The sequence below is a fragment of the Carcharodon carcharias genome, chromosome 14, assembly GCF_017639515.1.
Source record: "Carcharodon carcharias isolate sCarCar2 chromosome 14, sCarCar2.pri, whole genome shotgun sequence".
NCBI classification, from domain to species: Eukaryota; Metazoa; Chordata; class Chondrichthyes; order Lamniformes; family Lamnidae; genus Carcharodon; species Carcharodon carcharias.
This window is the reverse complement of record NC_054480.1, coordinates 7,341,553-7,363,887: the sequence shown is the minus strand read 5'-3', so window position 1 is coordinate 7,363,887 and position 22,335 is coordinate 7,341,553. Positions and strand designations below refer to the sequence as shown.

At 41.4% G+C, this 22,335-nt stretch overlaps 1 protein-coding gene across 5 annotated transcripts in view; it reads right to left on the bottom strand.

Moving 5' to 3' along the window:
* Nucleotides 1-1,586: 1,586 nt before the first annotated feature.
* Nucleotides 1,587-22,335, bottom strand: part of LOC121287113 (embryonic polyadenylate-binding protein-like) — a 104,830-nt gene continuing 84,081 nt past the window's right edge. The window contains exons 11-16 of one of the 5 annotated variants that reach the window (XM_041204668.1): nucleotides 13,621-13,746; nucleotides 12,583-12,707; nucleotides 11,853-11,946; nucleotides 7,363-7,493; nucleotides 2,580-2,661; nucleotides 1,587-1,657 (exon numbers count right to left, since the gene is read on the bottom strand). In XM_041204668.1, the coding sequence (XP_041060602.1) occupies nucleotides 2,584-2,661; nucleotides 7,363-7,493; nucleotides 11,853-11,946; nucleotides 12,583-12,707; nucleotides 13,621-13,746 (554 nt within the window). In that variant the 3' untranslated portion in view covers nucleotides 1,587-1,657; nucleotides 2,580-2,583. Of the gene's footprint in view, nucleotides 1,658-2,579; nucleotides 2,662-7,362; nucleotides 7,494-11,852; nucleotides 11,947-12,582; nucleotides 12,708-13,620; nucleotides 13,747-22,335 lie in introns of those variants that run through there. The other 4 variants (XM_041204669.1, XM_041204670.1, XR_005945150.1 and 1 more) reach the window with 4 other exon arrangements.

The following is a 22,335-nucleotide window of genomic DNA, read 5'->3' as shown; positions in this document are numbered from 1 at the left end:
TACTCTCTGCTTCCTGTTAGCCAGCCAAACATCTATGCCAATACATTACCCCCTATACCATGAACTTTTATTTTCCCACAATAATCTCTGATGTGGCATTTTATCAAATGTCTTCTGGAAACCTAAGTACAGCACATCCACCTTTATCCACAGCACGTTACTTCCTCAAAGAAATCCAATAGATTGATTAAACTCGAGTTCCCTTTCACAAAACCCTCACCTTTTTTCTGTTTCATCGTATTCTCCATCTCCCTTGTCATTCAAGGAACCCTGGTTTTGATTCCCTTACTTTTCAACCTTACTGGAATGTACCTATCCTGTACCCGAAACATCTCAAAGATCATACATTGTTGCATTACTTTTCCTGTCAATCCTTGGTTCCATTTTACCCCGGCTAGATCCCCTCTTAGCCCATTGAAGTTGGCCCTCTTCCAATTTAGATGTTTACTTTAGATTGCTCCTTGTTCTTATCCATCGCTAATCTAAACCTTATGATATAAATGATCATTCCTACTCGAGTGTTCCCCCAGAGACTTGGCCTAGCCCATTCCACAGCACCAGATCCAGCAATGCCTCCTTCCTAGTTGGACTGAGAACACACTAGTCAAGGAAGTTCTCCGGAACATAATTCGGGAATTCCTTTAACGTTGAAGTGGGGTAATGAAATAAGTCAATATTAAAACTAATTAAGATGTGCATTAACAGCTTTAAAAGTAGACAAATGTAGTTATTAGCATTAATAGCTTTAAGTGTAGTCGTAAGAGCTCCAAGCATGATGGTAAATATAGCCAACACAGGCATGATGGTATGGTACTGTGGGAACTTAATAACCTTCATAGGATGGGTAAACAAATATTAGAGTGTTAAGAGCATAGACTGGGGGTGTTAGAACCAAGGCATTTCTCAGCCTCCCAGTGGGATAGTGAGACATCTGTTCATTGGATATGTAACTGGAGATTGTGTTAGTGTATTTATATCTTTTCACAATCATTTCAAAAAACTGCCTACGTGGACCTTGTATTCTGAAAGATCCTTGGAAAAAGTAACCAAGATGATCTCTCCCAACCTTTGCTTGGATAAACAGTTTGTTTACTGGAGCACTCAGACTCGAATTGTCTCATCTTTTTATCAAAACATTATTCCAATCGATATGTCAGGAAATAGTTTGTGTGTACACAAAATTCCACAACATCAGTTGCACTAACCAGTGCAAAAGTGTGTGTGTCTAAAAGATCAAATTCAGTTACCACGTTCTGGGAGAAAAATGGTGTCTCCTTCACCCAGAAAAGTAAATAGTCCAAGCACAGACTCCAAACTTCCTCTTTAGGTATTTTTTTTTTTCCTTATAGTCAGACCCTCCAGCATCTGAGCATATTCACAGTTTAAAATTACTCTGAAACTTTGATTCTGGGTCAGGAGGGACAACAAAACAGCAAAGCCACCACAATCCATTTTCAATTAACTTTAATAAAGCATGAAGCACACATAGGACAGGACAGAGCAGAAGACAGTCTCAACACACAACTGATCAGTAATGTGGGCAGAACCTTTATCTCCAGCCCACATCCAATCAGTTTGTTCACCAACTAAACTTTAATCATATGACCAAATATCTTTTCTTCGTGAAACAATTTCCTTGTAGTTATTCATGTTCGTCCTGCAAGAAATGGGAAACTCAATCAACCACATCAGTTCTTTCGTTAACAAACTGCCTCCCGCAAGTACGGGAGTCAAACTCGATAACCCATATTTTCACCACCACCCCCTCACCCAGCTTGCGCTATCAGCTTAACTTGTTCTCTGGATATGAGAGATACTGACTCAGCTACATTTATTGACCCAAGGGCCTTAAGGGTCAACCATGTAACATGGGACTGGAGTCACATAGACCCAGGGCGGGTAAGGATGGCAGGTTTCCTTCCCTGAAGGACATTAGTGAACCAGTTGGGTTTTTACAATAATCTGACACCTTTCATAGGTCACATTGTGGTTTGGTCTCCGCATTTTTATTAAAATAGGCTAAGAGAAGCAATTAGGAAAAGGCACAAAGAAAATGACTAGGGCTAATACTAGAACTGAAAGGCTGTTCCCCTCTGGAAAGACTGAACAGGCTGGGTATAATTCCCCAGAAAAATTCAAGACTGAGGGCTGATGTAATAGAATAAATCAGATTATGAAGGGGAGATGTAGAAAAGACAATCCCTCTTGCAAGAAAGTCCAAAACTAGATGTCATAAGTATAAAGATAACCGCTAATAAGTTCAGGAGAAACTTCCTTAACCCAGAGGGAGAGAGTGTGGTGAGAATGTGGAATTCACAACCATATGGAATGATTGAAGGGAGCAGCATCGAGGCATTTAAGGGGAGACTATATAAACAGGAGAATGAAAGGGATGGAAGGATATGTTGTGAGGGTGAGATGGAAGAGGAGGGCAGGTTCATGTGCAGCATAAACACTGGTATAGAACAGTTCAACTGAATGGCCTGTTTCTGTGCTGTAAATTCAATATATTATCTAGTGAACTAAGCACAAGCCAAAATCTCATGTGCTTTCCCATTGTGATAAACTGTGGACATCACCTGCTTAGGCAGCTGTGTTCCCTTTTTTCTGCGCTGTATCTTTAGCTTGGTGAGCTTGAAGCACAGCAACAGCTTCCTCGACCTGGAAGAACCCAAAACACAACAGATTCTTCAAGCTGCAGCAGATTGGAGGACAAGATTCTCCATTCAATCCTCTTTGCAAAGCGAGATGGCTGGCAGGGTGCACAGAAGATGGAAGCAATGCAGAGCCTCAAGGCCCTCACATTGGTTTAGTTGCACTTGTAGTTGAGGTCCTAATAAAAGGCATTGTTTCCCATAAGTGATGAAGGATGGATGGGGTGGTAGAGGAGCAGGAATTCAGCTGGAGTTCCTGCTCCTCATCTTTAGTCAAAGTCCTCTGCTGAATTGTGTAAAAACATACCAGGTCCAGGCTGAATACAAGAAAAAAAAAACAACCTCAGGACATCCCAAAGTGCCTTAGAGACGCTGAAGGAATTGGAGTGTCGTCACTACAGAGAAATGAGGCAGCAAACTCCCCAAACAGCAATGTTGGTTGAGGATTAACTATTAGCCAGGACACCAGGAAGACATCACCTGTTATTCTTTGAACTAGTGCCACAAGATTATTTATGTCCACCTGAGGGGACAGATGGGGCTTCAGTTTAACATCGCATCTGAAAGACAGTATTTCTGACGGTGCAGCATTCCCTCAGTACTGCAATGGGAGTATCTCAGCCCATTGTATGCACTCGAGACCCTGGAGGGGGACTCGAACACACAACTTTCTGGCTCAAAGACGAGACTGCTAGCCACCTCAGGGTAATGTGTTGTTTTGAGACAATGAAAGTTCCCTTTATCTACAGGAGTTTGACCAAGTTGTATAGATCTCAAAACTCCAACTGACATCTCGTAACTCAGAAAAAGGCAAGATAGCAGCATGGCTGTTTCTGTGGTAAAGGACACCATGGCTTTGGAGCAGGAAACGTACATGCACAAAAAAATTCACAACAAAAAATCCTGTTAGCATAGACCTTCACTTAAATTGTCAATTTACATCTGTAGAAAACTTGGCTAACTTTGTATGTTGCTCATTAGGCTGTGAATCTCTGGATGTCCAGAAGCACACACCATACAGCTTCTGCCACCTCATCAAGGGCTCCACTGGATGGTCCACAAGAATTCAGCCATGTTTTTGTGGATTGGTCAAGTCATACAGACTAGTTAATGGGACCCAACACTCATGTGTAAAGCCAAATGCTGTGTTTTACCTACCCCAGGTATTCCGATTGTCATTGTTGACCTATCTGCGCTGTTCACTGAGAACATACAGCTGGACAACTAAGCAACAATTCTGCACAAAAGAAAATTACTTTGACGCTATACAATCAAATGGAAAGCTCTCTACTTTTTAAATCCCAGTTCTACTTTAACTTAAATTACACCAATTAGTTCAGAGACAGGATTTTTACATGACAGCCAAACTGACCTTTAAGCCTCGTCTGTCAAGGTGACCATTCAGCATTGCCCAATCTTTGAAGGAATCCTCTTCGCCAAATCCGAGAAAACCATCAAATCCTCTACAGTCAAGTACTGGCAGGGTTTTTATAATTCATTTATGGAATGTAGGTGTCACTGGCTGGGCCAGCATTTATTGCCCATCCCTAAATGTCCTTGAGAAGGTGGGGGTGAGCTGCCTTCTTGAACCGCTGCAGTCCATGTAGTGTAGGTACACCCACAGTGCTGTTAGGGAAGGAATTCCAGGATTTTGACCCAGCGACAATGAAGGAACGGCGAAATATTTCTAAGTCAGGATAGTGAGTGGCTTGGAGGGGAACATCCAGATGGTGGTGGTCCCATCTATCTGCTGCCCTTGTCCTTCTAGATGGTAGCAGTCATGCGTTTGCAAGATGCTGTCTAAGGAGCCTTGGTGAGTTGCTGCAGTGCATCTTGTAGATGGGAAACACTGTCAATATTCAGTGGTGGTGGAGGGAGTGAATGTTTGTGGGTGGGATGCCAATCAAGGGGGCTGCTTTGTCCTGGATGGTGTCAAGCTTCGAGTGTTGTGAGAGCTGCACTCATCCAGGCAAGTGGGGAGTATTCCATCACATTCTTGACTTGTGCCTTGTAGATGGTGGACAGGCTTTGAGGATCAGGAGGTGAGTTACTGCAGAATTCCCAGCTTCTGGCCTGCTCTTGTAGCCACAGTATTTCTATGGCTAGTTGTTCAGTTCAGCTTCTGGTCAATGGTAACTCCTGGGATATTCAAGTCCAGTATGTTGTTTTGAATCCCCAGAACAAGCTCCACTTCCTAACCACTGGCTTCAACCCTCTCTTGGGCAACTATTTGAAACTGAACTAGACTATTGACAACCTTGGGTGTCATATTTGACCCCAAGATGATCTTTTGACCATGTGCCCACACCATTAAGAACACCTATTTCCACCTCTGTAACAAAGCCTAATTCCAACCTGCCTCAGCTCTTCTGTTGCCAAAATCCTTGTCCAGACCGGACTATTCGAACACAGTCCTGGCTGGCCTCCCCCATTCAATCAACTAAACTGGAGGTCATCCAAAACTCTGACTGTGACCCAAATCTTGTTCACCTATCGCTCCTGTGCTCACTGTCCTGCATCATTCCTAGTCAAGCAACATCTTGATTTTAAAATTTTCATTCTGGTTTTCAAATTCCTCCCAGTACCTTCAAAAGGAAAATATCTTTTTTTTTCCCCTAATATTACTGTAGGATATTTTAAAGCAGGCATGTGTGTATGCGTGCGTGTGCCTAGTTTAATTAAACTGCAAACAGTCAGACTGTAAGGTTTGAATCATCACAAGGGAATAAGTGCAAGCAGGCATTTTTGAAATGGAGGTGGGGTACGCTAGGATGAAGTTTCAGCAGACACACTGAATGGAATTTGCATTTTTAGATAAGTTAAGAGGTTGTTTTATTTTTAAAAAGGGACACAAGATGTTTACAGGTGACAAGATAAATAAGACAAAGTTATTAAGTTTATTTTTCCACAAATAAGTGCTGGCCATAATGACAACGTGAAAGATTTTTATATTCTTAGAAAAGTAGCTTCTAATGGAAGGTTGAAACAGTGGAATTTACAGATCAAAAGGGAGAAAATATATTTCAAGAAAGATGGAAAGCTGTGTGGGGTGTGGCTGTGTGAGATCTTGAAAGGCGCACTGTGAGAAACATACCTATTGGAAAAGCCTCTAGCCACTCGAGAAATTTGCTGTTTCAGTAACCAAGGTATTGTTAAAAAACCTTTGGAGTTCCATTATTGGGTGAGGAGAAAGCTGTGAAATACCTCCCTTATTGCAACGGTGGGTGCTTGTGGTAATATTGCTGGATGTTTTATTAGATTAAGAATCTATTTGCAGTGTTGACCAAAAGGGGTGTGTTGGGAGTCTAGATGAATAAAAATTTTGAGAATGGTTATAAAACTAAAATGTAACTATAGTCTTGTGTGCTTATGTTTTTTGATAATAAATGTTTTAATTAAGTCTTTAAAATCGAAGGTGGTAGTGAACTCATTGCTTCTGACTTCAGTGCACAAACCTTCTAATAATAAATACAAATTGCAAAATTGTTGTGATAAAGTGGCTAAAGTTTCCTTTTGGGATTTAGTCAGCCTGGCAAACACAGTCGGCCATATCGTAACAACCTCTAATCTTCTCTAGCCTCTCAAACACAAGATCTCTTGTGCTCCTCCAATTCTGGCCTCTTGAGCATCCCTGGACTTTAAAGGCAGCTGTGCCTTTAACCACCTAGGACCCAAGCTCTGGTATTCCCTTCCTAAACATATCTGCCTCTCTCCCCTCCTTTGACTTAGCTATAGGTCATCAGCCCTAATACCTTATGTGGCTCAGTGTAACTTTGTTTAATGATGCTTCTGTGAAGTGTCCTGGCATGTTTTATCAGGAAGACCAGCTGTTTTATGGTCCTTGAAATGGTTAGCGTCTTGGCAAGATTCGACCAGCTGGGCAAACTAATACTTTTGCAGGATAGTCACTATTGGCCAGGACTCTGCTTCAAAATAAAGGCAAAGGGATGTTTTACATCTGTCCGAGAGGGAAGACAGGGCTTTAGTTTCACATCTCCTCTGAAAAACAGCAACTCTGACAGTGCAGCATTCCCTCAGTACTGCCCTGGGAATGCCAGCCTAGATTTTGCAATCAAGTCTCTGGAGTGGGGCTTGAACCCACGACCTTCTGACTGAAAAGGCAAGAGAGCTTTCCACTTGAGTCTGGCACCCATGACTGTCAGCGTTCACTGGCAGGGAAACAGCAATCCCACTGAGGAACTTGCCAAAGATCTGACCTAGAGAACGAGTTGGAACTTTTAAAAAATATGACGACTTCGAAAACTGCCATGCTCCCAACAGGGAGCACGTGAAGCCTACAGAAAGCAGAAGGAGCCCAGCTGGTCTTCATAATAAAAAGGGAGAGAAATTCCCCAAATAAAGCGGTTGCTATTTTGTGGCCCTTGCACACCCGTTATAACAACCGGGACCATCTTTTTTTCTTTGCAGATCCAATTTTAATTAATTCTTTAAAAGGAAAACTGCAAAAATTTGTGGCGAAACCCAGAGGGAAAATAAACATTTGGCCCAGTGCTCCTATTTCCTAGTGTTTATGGATTGGGGAATTCACCAACACACATCACAGGACAAAAACCATGTACCTATGCCCAGAGACAAGAACTGAGCTTTAATGATTGAACCCACCCCTAAATGCCTGCTGTGCCATCCTGTACCCCAGCGAGCAACACCCCGCCCCCCAACACACACACACACAAAAAAAGAATCCTACCTTGGAGTGAAGGGATTCTTGCGATTCCAACATGTGCAGGAGTTCGGAGTTATCAATCTCTAGCAGCATTCCTGTGATTTTGCCAGCCAATGTCGGGTGCATGTCTTGGATTAGTGGATACAGCCGCTCACCTGCGTGAAACAGAAAACCTCTGAGCCTTCCTCAGCTGATGACCAGCGCTGTCAGAAACAGAAAGGCCTGGAAATACTCAGCAGTCTGATAGCATCTATTTTGCTCTTGTCTTAATGACCAGAGTTGTCGTTTTAAACATTACCTTCATCAAAAAAAAAGTCAACACTTAGAAATTATTGCAAGGTTTAAAAAAAAATAATTCAGAATCCAATCTAAACCAAAGGGCCGCCAGTCGAAAGCTGTACCAAGAAGGAAATCCAAAATTAGGAGTAGTGATGTCAACACTTGGAAGGTTGGAGTTAGGTACGGAAGTGGATAAACTTCAGGCCCATCTATCTGAAACATATAAAATTCTTTAGGAGCTTGACAAGATAGACTGAGAAAATATTTTCCACGGCTCAGAATAAGTCTTGGCCAATCCAATGAGATGAGGAGAAATTTCTCCACTTAGCAGAGTGCAAAGTCTTTGCAATTCTCTACCCCAGAGAGTTATGGATGCTCAGAGTATATTCAAGGCCAAGGTCAATAGACCTAGGGGTGCTAAGTGAATTAAGGGACCTGTGGACAGTGCTGGAAGTGCAGCCACGATCTTCCTCAATGACAAAACAGGCTTGAGGGGGTCAAATGGCTTCCTCCATTCCTATTGATGGAATCATATCTACAATGTGTCTTCTTTTAAGATTTAGAAAGACATTTCATCATTTGGAAACTGACCAGGACTATATATTTATTTTAATTTAAAAAAAAAGTACATCTTGCACCGGAGCAAGCATGCCTTTCCAAGAAATCACATGACATCAGCTATCTGACCAGCCTGGCAATTGTGGGGGGAGAGCTGTTTGTTTATTTGAACTGCAATCACTTTAATTGATATGGGGAGGGGAGGAAATGGTTCTAAAGGCAAAGGCCTGGTGATTTACTGGAAATCACCTGACAGAGGAACTGGATGCTTTGAAGTTTGCACATGTGCACATGTGCGCACAGACAGCTGGGGGTTGCTAAGACTTCTCTACAGATGGAAGATGTAATCCTGACTGGTTTACAAAAAAAAAGTAACCAAGACTAAGCTAATAGGATTGGCAGATACTTTGGAGTTGGAATTAACCGGAGGGACGAGGGAAACAGGCATCGTTGAGGTAATAGCGCGGCATTTGAAATAGGAAGGGATACAAGAGACTTGTTCTCCAGGGGGTAATTCAATTGAGTTAGCTGGGATTTAGCTGCAAATGAAGCAACTTGAACAGGAAAAGGAAACGAGAGAGCTTGAATTAGAAAGGAAAGAAAAAGAGCAGAGGAAATAAGATGAAAAAGCTTGAACTTGAACTCCAGGAGGAAAGAAGTTAGCAATGGAGGAAAGAGAAGGAATGAGAAAGGGAATAGCCCATGAGGTTTATGCATCAGCTTCATAAGAGGTTTCTGTGGATTATGATGCAGTGAAGACAGCTATTCTTAGTGAGTATGAGTTGAACGCAGAGGCATACAGGCAGAGATTTCAAAACATAAAGGAAGCAGCCTGGGCAGACCTAAGGTAAAGAGGGTACGAGGGGGTAAAGCAAAGTAACTTTGGCAGTTAACTATAGGTAGATGCCATGTTTGAAGCTCTTAAGGAAATAATTCTTCTGGAAGAATTTTAAAATTCATTTCCTCCAGCAGTTAGAACCCATGTTGAAGACCAGAGGGCTGCAACAGCAGAAATGGCTGAGGGTTATGAGCTGGTCCATAAATCCAACCCTTTTTCCGTCACGCCCACAAACCCACCAAGGAAAGAAGGTGGGAGGGTGAAAAGGAGGTAAGTAGCCAGAGAAGAGAAGGGTCAGCTGGGAATTCCCCAGAAACTCCTCAGGCCAGAAAGAAGGTGCTGAGGGTGGAAGCGAGATTTGAAAGCCTAAGTGATTCCATTGTAACAAGGTGGGACATGTTTGTGCAGATTGCTGGAAGTTGCATTGGAAATCCATGGGACTTATTGGGTTATGCAGGGACGATTCAGGAAAAGGAGTCTTGATTGAAAATACAACAGATCAAGTTGTAGCATTAACAACCCAAGTGTGAACACTGCTGAGAGTTCAGGAGAGGTGAATAAGATGCATGAGAGTTATAAAGAGTTTTTGTCCAGAGGAAAAATAACCCCTTATCCCTCAAATGAGGTAACTAAACCTACATTTATAATCGGGAGATACAGGAGCCACTCAAACACTTCTGCTGGGGAAAGGCACAATCTTTCCCCGCACCCCCCCCCAGACAGCACATTAAAAGCCAAGGTTTTAATAAATTATATTGGCAGGGGTTATATAACCATACCTTTGTACTGGGTGCACTTGCAACATGACCTAATGTCTGGGACAGTGACAGTAGGGTTGTCCAGAAGTTACCCATAGATGGAGTTGATCTAATCCTGGGAAATGATTTAGCTGGGGCAAAGGTAGTAGCTTCTCCCACAATTATGGAAAGCCCAAGTGAGGTTCAAGAGATGAAACAGCTACAGCAAAAGGTTCTAGGAACTTTTCCTTCGTGTGTGTTGAACCTGCTGGAGGCGCTTCATATTTTGAACTTGATTTTTTGAACTGAGAAGGGGGAACAGTTGCTCAGCTCTCGCTCTCCCTGCTTTGTTTGAAATATAGTGTGGTTATCAGTATCCAGCTAGGAATCCTCATCGCAGAGGAACTTGTCTGTATTTGGAAACCAAAGAGGCTGAGACAAGAAGGATTGATCCGGCTCAGTTTTCCTCCATGCTATAGCTCTGCTGGTGAGAATTTCAAGACATGTACTGGGATAGCATGTCCTCACATGAGGGAGCACCAGATCAACAGCATCAAAGCCCTGTGAACTTTATCTTTTTATAAAGGTTTTTCTTCAATTGCCCATCTCTGCAGAGACCCTATTTGTTTGTAGTGTGCACGTGTGCTAGGGAATTTTAAAAAGGGTTAGATAGTTATACTTAACCAGTATGTTAACCAGTTCTTGCAACCTGTTTTAAAAGGGAAGTTTTGATTTATAATAAATCAATCATTCAGAGTTCATTGAAAGAATCCTGGTTACCCCAAGTCTCTTTTATTCTGGGTCTAACAGTAGCGAAGGTAAATAATTGGCCATTTTGGTGAGTGAATTAAACATTTACACTAATGGTACAACCTATGCAGTAGTGGGACTAGATAAACTGCACATCCTTTCCATCTCAGTAGTAACATTATTTCCTATGTTCTTGTGGGAGAGCTGCCAACTCTGAAGTCCATGGCTACCTGAGCCATTGGACATTGGACAATGCCTCTCGGCTTCCTTACCAGACAAGTGAACAGCAAAAGAACAAAAAAAGACTAGAGCTCTCATTAAGCTTGGTGACAAATTCCCCAGGTCACTTGGCAGGGGCAAGAGGTGGAAATCAGCTTGAGAACACAGCCAGCGCTCATACAGAAAGATAACCATTGGGAGAGATAAACAAGGTCAATTAGTTTCCATGGAACCTCATCTCAACAAATCATTGCTACCGAGGAGGAAAGGGAAAGGAGTAGATTTTAAATATTGCTCACTCTCGTCAAATGCTTATGCCAATAACCTGCATCGATAGAGAGCCTGGGTAAAACATCCCAAGGTGCTTCAGAGAAAGTGTAAATCAATCAGACTGAAATTGACACTGAGCCAAAAGGAGGTGATATTAGGAGGGAGTACAAGAATGGTTCCGGGGATGAGAAACTTCAGCTATGAGGATAGATTGGGGAGGTTGGGACTGTTCTTCTTGGAGAGAAAGCTTAGAGGAGAGTTGATAGAGATGTTCAAAATCATGAAGGCTCAGAACAAAGTAGATAGGGAGAAGCTGTTCCTGCTGGTAAAAGGATCAAGAACGAGAGGGCACAGATCTAAAAGTGATTTGCAAATCAAACAAGTTCGAGGTGAGAAAAAGCTTTTTCACACAACGAGTGGTTCGGGTCTGGAATGCACTGCCTGGAATTGTGGTGGAGGCAGGTTCAATCGAGACATTCAAGAGGGCATTAGATGATTATTTGAATAGAAACAAATGTGCAAGGGTACATGCAATGGCACTAGGTCACGATGCTCATTTGGAGAGCCCAGTGCAGACACGATTGGCTGAATGGCCTCCTTCTGTGTCATTAAAATTCTGTGATTCTTTGGGTGGCCAGAACCTTGGGTTTTGAGGAGGACAGAGGTCTAAGGGGAGTAGGCATTGCAAGGAATTCCGGAGCTTAGATCCGACATAGCTGAAGGCAGGGGTTTGGTGAAGGGAACAGGGAATGGGGTTAAGAGACTCAAGCTGGAGGAACGCAGGCAGGTTAAAGCACAATCGTTAGTTCAGTGTCAGGATTGGATACCCGACTCGCACCCCCTACCCGGTCTCAAACACATACCCAGCATCTGTTTCTGTTCTTGTGGCAATGCAGCAGCCAGCATAGAGGCAGTGAGTGGAACCTGACCATGAACATGAACAGCTGGTTCAGAAACCTGCAATATCACCATAAAACAAAAAAGCACATCAGCAAATCCAGTTAACAGACAGACCAACTTCACACCTGCCTCAAAAATTGGTGGTTAACATCTCGCAGCAAAAAATCAGTAGTTGCGGGAGGTCACTCTGTCCTTTGAGGCTACTTGACCTTTGAATTAGATCGAGAGTGACTTGTATCCGTTAACCTGCCTTTGCTCCATATCCCTCGATATCCTTAACTGACACAAATCTATCAATCTTGGGTCTTGAAAGCCCCAAATATCCTGCAGCATCCATAGCTTATAGGGAGAGAAAATTCCAGGTGAGAGAAGTCCTTCCTGATTTCACTCCTCAATGGCCTCCTTTAAACTTTTAAGTTCATGTTGATGTTCCAACATTCTCCCAAAAGAAGTGATAGCTTCTGTAGCCACCCTTTTGAACCCCTTTAACATTTTAAGCAGAACACCCCTCCAACTTAAGGGAGCAACACAGAGACACAGAAAATGAAATAGTGAATCACAAAACATTCGAAAAGCCCCCAGTGAGAACTTCTCCAATCTAATTTCCCGGCTACTGATTTTTCTGATGCAGGATTGTTACCATAGTTACCAAACATTTCACACAAAGGTAGCCAGAGTGTCTCTGGTCAGTACCTGCTGTGCACTGGGAGGATGCTGGGTGTTGCAGACTCCAGATGTGTATTTATACTGTGGGAGTACTCGCACCAGAGGTCCTGAAAGGGCGGTACGTGGTCCAGCAGTCTGAGTTCCTATAGTGGCTGGAAGGTGTGAGCAGAGGATAATAGAAGGGTTAAAATGCACACGGGTTGTTAACTTAATTCAATCATAAAAGCTCCTTTGCTCTACATTGGGTTCCAGCATTAATTGAGTTTCATTAACCGGGAATAACCAAGAACAGAAGGGTAGTGTAGTGGTTATGCTAAAGGGTGAATAATCCAGAGGCTTTGGTTAATATTTCAGAAAACAAGAGTTCAACTACTTGGCTGTTTGAAAATATGAAATCAGTTATTTTTAAAAAAAAACACCCAGAAATAAACACCAACTGGTTCACTAATATCCCTTTAGGGAAAGGACCTTATTGTCCTACCTGGCCTGGCATATACATGACTCCAGTCCCACGCCAACACAGTCAAGTCTCAACTGCCCATCAAAAGTAGAGCCATCATCTCAAGCCAAAAGGTCACGGGTAATAGATACCAGCCTTGCCACATCCAGTAAATTAACATTAAAAAGGCTAACTTGCTTCAGATTTTAATTTGAATAGAAGGAGTATGTGTCAGATAAACAAATCATTATTTTAAGGCGGTGTTAAATTTTGGTTCACAAAGTAACTTCAAAGATGAAAACTTCCCGTGACATTGAACGGTCTCCAAAAGGCTTCATGATGATCTGATTACCTCAGTGTCGGCTGATTATAAAAACTGTCACCAACCACAAAGACAACAGAGGAGGAGTGAGGTTTGAGGGGGGAGGGGTGGAATTCCAGGGCTTAGAGCTCCAGCAGCTGAAGACTCAGCCACCAATGGTGGTGCGATGAAAATCAAGAGGCCGGAATTATAAAAGCACATTCTGACGCCATAGCTAAAGTACAGCTTTTCTTCTGGTCCCCCCCCCCGGAGGTGTCCTAGTCTGCAGCAACCAAGTTACTGACCGACTCTGGCAGGTACATACCTACTCTCTGTGTGTTGGTTGGGAGCTGAGGGACCTGTGTGGATGCTTGTCTCACTGTGCTGATAGCTGTGGCTACTCTTCTGGGTGCTGTCCCTCTCACAGAGGGTAGGATGTTCTGGTATGGAGCTGGAAAAAAAATTGAAGTAATAAAGTAAAATTAAAAGCAAACACACACCCCTTGGTTTAAGAACACAAACCAATCAATTGGATTTTACCATCCCCAAAAAAACCCCCAAAAAATGCACTTAATGTTTACTTACTTACACACACACACACACACAAACTTACTTACACACACACACACACACACACACACAAACTTACTTACACACACACACACACAAACACACAAACTTACTTACACACACACACACACACAAACTTACTTACACACACACACACACAAACTTACTTACACACACACACACACAAACTTACTTACACACACACACACACAAACTTACTTACACACACACACACACAAACTTACTTACACACACACACACAAACTTACTTACACACACACACAAACTTACTTACACACACACACACACACAAACTTACTTACACACACACACACACACAAACTTACACACACACACACACAAACTTACTTACACACACACACACACACAAACTTACTTACACACACACACACACACAAACTTACTTACACACACACACACACACAAAAACTTACTTACACACACACACACACAAACTTACTTACACACACACACACACACACACACACAAACACACAAGCTTACACACACACACACAAACACAAACTTACACACACACACACAAACACACAAACTTACTTACACACACACACACACACACAAACTTACTTACACACACACACACAAACTTACTTACACACACACACAAACTTACTTACACACACACACAAACTTACTTACACACACACACACAAACTTACTTACACACACACACACAAACTTACTTACACACACACACACACACAAACTTACTTACACACACACACACAAACTTACTTACACACACACACACAAACTTACTTACACACACACACACACAAACTTACTTACACACACACACACAAACTTACTTACACACACACACACACACACACACACACACACACACACACACACACACACACACACACACACACACACACACAAACTTACTTACACACACACACACACACACAAACTTACTTACACACACACACACACACACACACACACAAACTTACTTACACACACACACACACACAAACAAACTTACTTACACACACACACACACACACAAACTTACTTACACACACACACACACACAAACTTACTTACACACACACACACACACACAAAAACTTACTTACACACACACACACAAACTTACTTACACACACACACACACACACACACAACACACAAACTTACACACACACACACACACAACACACAAACTTACTTACACACACACACACACACAAACTTACTTACACACACACACACACACACAAAAACTTACTTACACACACACACACACAAACTTACTTACACACACACACACACACACACACAAACACACAAACTTACACACACACACACACACAAACACACAAACTTACTTACACACACACACACACACAAACTTACTTACACACACACACAAAAACTTACTTACACACACACACACAAACTTACTTACACACACACACACACACACACAAACACACAAACTTACACACACACACACACAAACACACAAACTTACTTACACACACACACACACACACAAAAACTTACACACACACACACACACAAACTTACACACACACACACACACAAACTTACTTACACACACACACACAAACTTACTTACACACACACACACAAACTTACTTACAACACACACACAAACTTACTTACACACACACACACACAAACTTACTTACACACACACACACACACAAACTTACTTACACACACACACACACAAACTTACTTACACACACACACACACAAACTTACTTACACACACACACACACACACACACAAACTTACTTACACACACACACACACACACACACACAAACTTACTTACACACACACACACACACACACACACACACAAACTTACTTACACACACACACACACACACACAAACTTACTTACACACACACACACACACACACAAACTTACTTACACACACACACACACACACAAAAACTTACTTACACACACACACACAAACTTACTTACACACACACACACACACACACACACACAAACACACAAACTTACTTACACACACACACACACACAAACTTACTTACTTACACACACACACACAAACTTACTTACACACACACACACAAACTTACTTACACACACACACACAAACTTACTTACACACACACACACTTACTTACACACACACACACACAAACTTACTTACACACACACACACACACAAACTTACTTACACACACACACACACACAAACTTACTTACACACACACACACACACAAACTTACTTACACACACACACACACACAAACTTACTTACACACACACACACACACAAACTTACTTACACACACACACACACACACACACACACACAAACTTACTTACACACACACACACACACACACACACACACAAACTTACTTACACACACACACACACACAAAAACTTACTTACACACACACACACACACACACACAAACACACAAACTTACTTACACACACACACACACAAACTTACTTACACACACACACACACAAACTTACTTACACACACACACACACAAACTTACTTACACACACACACACACACAAACTTACTTACACACACACAAACTTACTTACACACACACAAACTTACTTACACACACACACACACAAACTTACTTACACACACACACACACACAAACTTACTTACACACACACACACACACACAAACTTACTTACACACACACACACACACACAAACTTACTTACACACACACACACACAAACTTACTTACACACACACACACACAAACTTACTTACACACACACACACACACACAAACTTACTTACACACACACACACACAAACTTACTTACACACACACACACACACACACACACACACAAACACACAAACTTACTTACACACACACACACACACAAACTTACTTACTTACACACACACACACAAACTTACTTACACACACACACACAAACTTACTTACACACACACACACAAACTTACTTACACACACACAAACTTACTTACACACACACACACACAAACTTACTTACACACACACACACACACAAACTTACTTACACACACACACACACACAAACTTACTTACACACACACACACACACAAACTTACTTACACACACACACACACACAAACTTACTTACACACACACACACACACAAACTTACTTACACACACACACACACACAAACTTACTTACACACACACACACACACAAACTTACTTACACACACACACACACACACACACACACACACACACACAAACTTACTTACACACACACACACACACAAAAACTTACTTACACACACACACACAAACTTACTTACACACACACACACACACACACACAAACACACAAACTTACTTACACACACACAAACACACAAACTTACTTACACACACACACACACAAACTTACTTACACACACACACACACACACACACAAACACACAAACTTACTTACACACACACACACACAAACTTACTTACACACACACACACACAAACTTACTTACACACACACACACACAAACTTACTTACACACACACACACAAACTTACTTACACACACACACACACACAAACTTACTTACACACACACACACACACAAACTTACTTACACACACACACACACACTCAAACTTACTTACACACACACACACAAACTTACTTACACACACACACACACAAACTTACTTACACACACACACACACAAACTTACTTACACACACACCACACACACACAAACTTACTTACACACACACACACACACACAAACTTACTTACACACACACACACACAAACTTTCTTACACACACACACACACACAACTTACTTACACACACACACACACACACACACAAACTTACTTACACACACACACACACACACACAAACTTACTTACACACACACACACACACACACACAAACTTACTTACACACACACACACACACACACACAAACTTACTTACACACACACACACACACACACACAAACTAACTTACACACACACACACACACACACAAACTTACTTACACACACACACACACACACACAAACTTACTTACACACACACACACACACACACAAACTTACTTACACACACACACACACACACACACAAACTTACTTACACACACACACACACACACACACAAACTTACTTACACACACACACACACACAAACTTACTTACACACACACACACACACAAACTTACTTACACACACACACACACACACACACAAACTTACTTACACACACACACACACACAAACTTACTTACACACACACACACACACACAAACTTACTTACACACACACACACACACACAAACTTACTTACACACACACACACACACACAAACTTACTTACACACACACACACACACACAAACTTACTTACACACACACACACACACAAACTTACTTACACACACACACACACACAAACTTACTTACACACACACACACAAACTTACTTACACACACACACACACACACAAACATACTTACTTACCACACACACACACACACACACACAAACTTACTTACACACACACACACACACACACACAAACTTACTTACACACACACACACAAACTTACACACACACACACACACACAAACTTGCACACACACACACACACAAACTTACACACACACACACACACACAAACTACTTACACACACCACACACACAAACTTACTTACACACACACACACAAACTTACTTACACACACACACACAAACTTACTTACACACACACACACACACACAAACTTACTTACACACACACACACACACAAACTTACTTACACACACACACACACACAAACTTACTTACACACACACACACACACACAAACTTACTTACACACACACACACACACAAACTTACTTACACACACACACACACAAACTTACTTACACACACACACACACAACTACATACACACACACACACACAAACTTACTTACACACACACACACAAACTTACTTACACACACACACACACAAACTTACTTACACACACACACACACACAAACTTACTTACACACACACACACACACAAACTTACTTACACACACACACACAAACTTACTTACACACACACACACAAACTTACTTACACACACACACACACACAAACTTACTTACACACACACACACACACACAAACTTACTTACACACACACACACACAAACTTACTTACACACACACACACACAAACTTACTTACACACACACACACACACAAACTTACTTACACACACACACACACACACAAACTTACTTACACACACACACACACACACACACAAACTTACTTACACACACACACACACACACACAAACTTACTTACACACACACACACACACACACAAACTTACTTACACACACACACACACACAAACTTACTTACACACACACACACACACAAACTTACTTACACACACACACACACACACACAAACTTACTTACACACACACACACACACACAAACTTACTTACACACACACACACACACAAACTTACTTACACACACACACACACACAAACTTACTTACACACACACACACACACACAAACTTACACACACACACACACACAAACTTACTTACACACACACACACACACAAACTTACTTACACACACACACACACACAAACTTACTTACACACACACACACACACACAAACTTACACACACACACACACACAAACTTACTTACACACACACACACAAACTTACTTACACACACACACACAAACTTACTTACACACACACACACAAACTTACTTACACACACACACACACAAACTTACTTACACACACACACACACACAAACTTACTTACACACACACACACACACAAACTTACTTACACACACACACACACACAAACTTACTTAAACACACACACACACACAAACTTACTTACACACACACACACACACAAACTTACTTACACACACACACACACACAAACTTACACACACACACACACACAAACTTACACACACACACACACACACAAACTTACTTAAACACACACACACACACAAACACACACACACACAAACACACAAACTTACACACACACACACACACAAACACTACTTACACACACACACACACACAAACACACAAACTTACACACACACACACACACAACACACAAACTTACACACACACACACACACACAAACTTACTTAACACACACACACAAACTTACTTACACACACACACACAAACTTACTTACACACACACACACAAACTTACTTACACACACACACACACAAACTTACTTACACACACACACACAAACTTACTTACACACACACACACAAACTTACTTACACACACACACACAAACTTACTTACACACACACACACACAAACTTACTTACACACAAACTTACTTACACACACACACACACACAAACTTACTTACACACACACACACAACTTACACACACACACACAAACTTACTTACACACACACACACACACACAAACTTACTTACACACACACACACACACAAACTTACTTACACACACACACACAAACTTACTTACACACACACACACACACACAAACTTACTTACACACACACACACACACAAACTTACTTACACACACACACACACACAAACTTACTTACACACACACACACACACAAACTTACTTACACACACACACACACAAACTTACTTACACACACACAAACACACAAACTTACACACACACACACACAAACTTACTTACACACACACAAACTTACTTACACACACACACACAAACTTACTTACACACACACACACAAACTTACTTACACACACACACACAAACTTACTTACACACACACACACAAACTTACTTACACACACACACACACACACAAACTTACTTACACACACACACACACAAACATACTTACACACACACACACAAACTTACTTACACACACACACACACAAACTTACTTACACACACACACACACACAAACTTACTTACACACACACACACACACAAACTTACTTACACACACACACACACACAAACTTACTTACACACACACACACACACAAACTTACTTACACACACACACACACACAAACTTACTTACACACACACACACACACACAAACTTACTTACACACACACACACACACACAAACTTACTTACACACACACACACACAAACTTACTTACACACACACACACACAAACTTACTTACACACACACACACACACAAACTTACTTACACACACACACACAAACTTACTTACACACACACACACACAAACTTACTTACACACACACACAAACTTACTTACACACACACACACAAACTTACTTACACACACACACACACACAAACTTACTTACACACACACACACACAAACTTACTTACACACACACACACACACAAACTTACTTACACACACACACACACAGCAAACTTACTTACACACACACACAAACTTACTTACACACACACACACACAAACTTACTTACACACACACACACACACAAACTTACTTACACACACACACACACACAAACACACAAACTTACACACACACACACAAACACACAAACTTACACACACACACACACACACACACAAACTTACTTACACACACACACACACAAACTTACTTACACACACACACACACAAACTTACTTACACACACACACACACAAACTTACTTACACACACACACACACAAACTTACTTACACACACACACACAAACTTACTTACACACACACACACAAACTTACTTACACACACACACACACACACACACACACACACACACAAACTTACTTACACACACACAAACTTACTTACACACAAACTTACTTACACACACACACACACACACAAACTTACTTACACACACACACACACACACACAAACTTACTTACACACACACACAAACTTACTTACACAACACACACACACACACACAAACTTACTTACACACACAACACACACACAAACTTACTTACACACACACACACACAAACTTACTTACACACACACACACACACAAACTTACTTACACACACACACACACACAAACTTACTTACACACACACACACACACAAACTTACTTACACACACACACACACACAAACTTACACACACACACACACACACAAACTTACTTACACACACACACACACACAAACTTACTTACACACACACACACACAAACTTACTTACACACACACACACACACAAACTTACTTACACACACACACACACACAAACTTACTTACACACACACACACACAAACTTACTTACACACACACACACACAAACTTACTTACACACACACACACACAAACTTACTTACACACACACACACACACAAACTTACTTACAC